Source organism: Limulus polyphemus, unplaced genomic scaffold (assembly GCF_000517525.1).
Source record: "Limulus polyphemus unplaced genomic scaffold, Limulus_polyphemus-2.1.2 Scaffold43, whole genome shotgun sequence".
Lineage (NCBI taxonomy): Eukaryota > Metazoa > Arthropoda > Merostomata > Xiphosura > Limulidae > Limulus > Limulus polyphemus.
In genome coordinates this window covers 1,116,922-1,122,468 of record NW_013665653.1, presented here as the reverse complement: position 1 = coordinate 1,122,468, position 5,547 = coordinate 1,116,922, and the positions used below count along the sequence as shown (strand labels likewise).

The 5,547-nt window shown below is 31.6% G+C and overlaps 1 protein-coding gene across 5 annotated transcripts in view; it reads left to right on the top strand.

Moving 5' to 3' along the window:
- LOC106462136 (hemicentin-1-like) overlaps positions 1 to 5,547 on the top strand; it is a 302,286-nt gene that overhangs the window by 293,745 nt on the left and 2,994 nt on the right. For 4 of the 5 annotated variants that reach the window (XM_022389456.1, XM_022389460.1, XM_022389477.1 and 1 more), the window contains 2 exons: positions 1,215 to 1,396; positions 4,390 to 4,603. In XM_022389456.1, the coding sequence (XP_022245164.1) occupies positions 1,215 to 1,396; positions 4,390 to 4,572 (365 nt within the window). In that variant the 3' untranslated portion in view covers positions 4,573 to 4,603. The remainder of the gene's footprint in view (positions 1 to 1,214; positions 1,397 to 4,389; positions 4,604 to 5,547) is intronic. The other variant, XM_022389468.1, reaches the window with a different exon arrangement.

Sequence of the window (5,547 nt, the reverse complement as noted above, 5' to 3'; positions counted from 1 at the left end):
AATAACAATGATCTTATTTGTTACAAAATATGCAAACATTTTGGCCAAGACTGTAAATTTTCGACTATTCTATTGACCTATTATACAAAAGTTCATTTTACAAATGTTACAATTGGAAATATCAGTGCTTATTTTGCTACAACTAGCAAATAAGATAGTTTCCAAACATCGATAATTTTTCCATCAAAAACAAATGAAGAGCTAAGTGATATTTCATTATATGGAGTTTTATCGATTTCGTAAATGCTTACAGTGTACAATTATTGCAGACTAAGGTCTTTGGCACGATGATTATATGTATAAACCATTTTATAACAATGTACTCCAAACACACACACATACAAACAGACTACAGTGATTTTATTATTTGATTTAGGCATTTTTTGTTATCTTATTTTCATTGTTTGTCATAATTAAGTATTGAAAAAGTAAGTACGTCCTCTCAAAATGAATATCATAAAATATATGTGGTGTGTTGGGATGTCAAGAATATGCAGTATTTAAAGTAATATAAGATAAATATCAAACCCAATCTATCTTTCGATATACCACTTGTCATTGATTATACCACTTTTGAGGAATTCCACCCCTCATTATCAACGCTGGACAAGAGCAAATCGAAAGAATATGGCAAGACTTAATATATATATAGGATCGCTGTGTTAGTAAAATACGTCTCAAAACACCATACGTATAGCATACACTACACTATTATATGTAGCCTAGTTTTATTCATTCGATTTGTCCTTGTACAGGGTTACTGAAGATGGATGGAAGTCCTCGAAATCAGTATAGCTCAAACACAAGTGGCAACTCTAACACTAGATTGGGCTTCACATTTATCTTTTTAATATTATAAAGTTTCACTATATATCGATCTTTATTTTGTAAGGATTGAATTTGAATAGCTACTAATTGATATCCAGAAATCATCTACTAAAGTCATTACATCATCAAATTGATTACGTTACAAGTACATAGAAATCATTCTATAAAAACCAACAAATCATTAAGTTTGATTATGTTACAAGTACATAGAAATCATTCTATAAAAACCAACAAATCATTAAGTTTGATTATGTTACAACTACGTGGAAATCGTTCACTAAAAGCCACCATACAGTGAAGGGTTGATTATGCTGCTAACAGTAATGAGAATGTGTTAATCTAAAAGTATAAATTTTTAACTATGTTTTCATGCATTTCTGATGAAGGCAGCTTGGATGAAAAGGATCAAAGATGCTTACAGCTGAATAACGTCGTGAAAACAAATTACAACTTACATTCTCCAGGTAGAGACTGTGCAGTCGCTATGGGATCACATTACGGTAGTTCCATATGTTCAGCCAGTTGCCTTGAAGATCTTTCAAGTCACAGGATGGTCTCAGTTACAGCAGTATGTATCATCGTAATGATTTAAGTAATTATTTCTATCATTGGGTTTGTAGGAATAACATATTTTGTGTTACTGATAATCCTATTGCAATTGAAAGAATGCCATTGGGTTTACCTATTATTTATAAGAAATATTTTCTTTCTGTTTTAATACTTAATGTTTTTAGTTCCTCTGATTAGATACATTTTATTGTATTTTGTTTCTGTATTAGGAATTTCGTATAGTGCATGAAGCTACAAAATATAAAAAGAACAATAAAATGTGACATATTCTAAACTTTATATCTGTGACATATTTATAGTTTTTAAATACCTGGTTGTAGGAATTGATATCTCCAAAGCTTGACGTTCGTACAATCGATATTTGTAACTTTGTATGATATTTGGTATTTTTTTACCTCTGATATTTTCCGAAGAACACATGGGCTAAGCAGCCAGTTCAGAGACCACGAAGATTCAGACACAACCATCTTTAATTTAGAGCTGCTAATCAGAGAGAATGCAATTAATCAGCGGCACCAATCGCCTATACGGCTATTATTAACTGAATATTGAAATTATTTGTCACTTTTAAAATGTGTCCATAGCTAAAAGCGCAAGGCGTGTTCAACAGCATATCGTGGATCGAGCCTTGGACCATTTTTAAAATGCTTCTTACCGACATCTTTCCTAACCACATATTATGCTTTAAACTAAAGCACTACAATGTCGCTAATGTAATTTAACAAAGAAATAAGGGTTTTCTAAAGGTTTTCAAGATTAAAAACTGCAACTAACGTAGTTTGAATAAGACGGAGAGTTTAGTCTTTGATTAAGTCGCTTAAAATGTATCAAATATAATAGTATGGAGAACAATGCGCTTTTATTTTATATCTATTCCTTGTTAAGGTATGTGAAATGCAAATGCAAAATCTACAACAGAACAATCAGTTTAATGTCTTTCGTTTCTAAAATGCAAATTTACAATCTCTCGGGAGACAATTTTCAATTGTTGTTACATTTCTCGGAAAATATAATGTCCCTTGTGCTTACATTAGGAGCTAATTTAGGAAATACTGGCAGCGTTTACTTAACATACTAACTTCTTAATTGCGATACGTAAAAAAAAAGGATAGGTCAATCCAATGTAAGAGAAGGCAAGTCATTTGTTATCTAACTTCAGTTTCGATAGTAGAATTTAAGAGAAGTGTAATAACAAATGAACTTGTCATTTTGTTGTCTGTTTCTTTTTATTGGTATTCTTATTTCTAAGAAACAATGTAGTTCATTAACAACGAACGTGTCCTAATATACCTCTTGTTATTTTGAATTTCTTGGAATGGAATAGGTTGTCCTGAAGGTGGATTGAATATGATGTTTTTGTATCATAAGTTTTACTTTCGTTTCAAAATTTGTTTCATCAGAGGGAAGTACTTTCTTATAGTTATCTAGTTAATGATAGTTTCTTATGTAGGACGTATTTTCTCGTGATTTTTATAAACATTTTCACTAGTCCACATGTGAGGTTTTCGAGCTAAGGTTTAAGTTAGATAGACGATGTATTCCTACCACTACACGGGTCTTTCATCTATAGATACCTCTCTTACTATATCTTAACCTTCTCACATGTAGTTTGTGCTTGGGTTTACGTTGTCTGACGCTGATTTTGTCCTTGTCTGAAAAAGTGTTTAAAATATTACCAGAGAAAAGAGGATACTGCTATACCATAACACACACACGTGCCATATCAAATCTATATGTTCCCATATCATGCAACTAAATACAATCCAAGAGAATTGACGTGTCACATATAAAGTTCACTAGTTCGAATTTACAACAATAAACAAACATGTACATTAAGAACAAACATAGGCGAGATAGAAATATTTGTGTTAGAGATGGACAGTCCTAAACACTGGGTATTAGATTTTATGCGCACTAGTAATTCCTTTCTCTCTTATCTTAAAATACATTTAAGTATTTAATGTATTTGAATCTTGAAATTATATTTACAGATATGTTCGTAAACTATGTTAACACATATTACATATTCTGATATTCGAATGTAATGAATTAAACATTTTTATATCATCTTTGTCTGTATATATTTAGAGGGTCTCCAAGTGGCACAGCGGCAGGTTTTCGATACTCGTGGTGAGTGCAGCACAGATTACCCATTTTATAGCTTTGTACTTAACTACAAACAAGCAAACCGAATGTATTTAGAGGAGACAGAGAGAGTATCTATATTAAGTAAGACATGTAACAAATTCACGCATTAACTAAGATTTAAAAAAATTGTATCAGATGTAAACATATCAAAAAGTGCAATGCTTTTAATATATATATATAAAGAATTATGGAACTTGCAGCCAAACTGCGTTGAGGACACCCGTTTTTTTCCAGTTATTTAAACAAGATGCAGGAGGAAAACTGGTATGATAACAATAAATAATTAATTTAAAATATATTTTTAGAGCTCACACTATCCTGATTGTAATCACACGTCCACTGATTTTATACTACTAGCCCTAATGAAGCCGCATTAGCGAAACGGTGGCAGAAATAAAACGTTTCTTATTATTATCTGGAGACTAAAAGTCGTTTATTCTAACCTTATTGTCAAAATCTTACGGAATGGCTTACACTGTTGTCATTGTATGTATCCTAAGATATCCCCTCTTCTACCTCCTAAAGGAGAGTTCATGAATAACTAAATGTAATGTTGAGCTAACTTTGAAACATAACTTATTTCTCATATTAAAAAGGGCACCCAGACTATGTTTTTCAGTAGTTTCAATCACACAATAAAACTCCGAATCCCTTACCTGTACTTTTTGTAGGAAGTATGAAATGAAGATTTTAATCAGTGAAAAACGTAGAGTAGCAGATCGTCTTTGTGGTTTTAAGAACTTTTCGCCATTTTTTCAACTTCTGAGCCAAAATGATATATGTGTGTGTGTGTTAGAAGTTATATATTTTAAATATATGTATGTACTCTTATTTACTCTTTAGCAACCTGAAGACATAACGTACGCTGACCTGTCCCTTCCTAGTAGTGGTCATTGCTTTACTAATGTAAGACGGCACGACCCGCCTACTGAATATGCTAAAATAGATTTCAAGAGAAAAGACTACGAAAATCAAAAAGAAAGTGAAACATCAGTGGGGAAGAATGGTCGAGAAAGTACAGTTTAATCGTAAACGTGACATTTTGGGAAAATTCCGTGTAAGAATAACTCTGTAATCTTAATTGTAAAAGTCATTTTAACATAGTGGTTTAACCCTAATTGTAAGGGTTTTCATTATATATTGTCTCCATTATAATTGTAAGAGAGGTTTCTACAACTTTTAAATGGTTTATATATATATATATATATACTGGCTTTACATTAATTATAAAGGTCAATTCCATATACTGGTTTCATTATCATTTTAAGGGTTAATACAACAATTCTAGTTTCAGTTTGACTGTAAGACTCATCCTCACTTTCACATGCCAGTATAACTCCTAACTATGAGGATTAATTCGAGATATTGGTTCAAAATTACGCAAATATTCCCTTTGACAAACCACAGTGATGTAACAAAGTTGTTTGTTTTGTGTACAATAGTAATAAGAAGATGAATTATCACTCACACACATATATATATACAGATTAAAAAAACAACAAAATAATGCCTAAACTATGTTCGATAGAAATTATTAGAACCTCTTCACATATTTCTTTCTCATACTTTCAAGCGACAAATATATTTACATTGTAGGTTTTGTTCGTAGAATGAATTTCTGAGTAGAAAATACCGTAACTATTCGGATTTTTTTCTTGAATTATGAATACAATTTGAACGTCACATGTTATGTTTACTGTTGTTCGTCCACTACTTTTTATGGTGTTCATGGACTTGGTTTGTAGTCTGAAAACGAAAAGCTGATATTTACTCAGAAGACATGTAAATAGTAAGTGAGCATCGTTCTATATAATACCCAGTTATTCTTAATATTATACGATTTGCCTTATTCGTGTAAAAAGGTTTTCAATTAAAAAATTAATAACTAAATAAATTACTTAAGCTCCAGTATTTATATCAATTATTGTATAGCCCCTGCCCGGCATGGCCAGGTGGTAAGGGCACTCGACTCACACAATCGAATCCCCGTCCCACCAAACA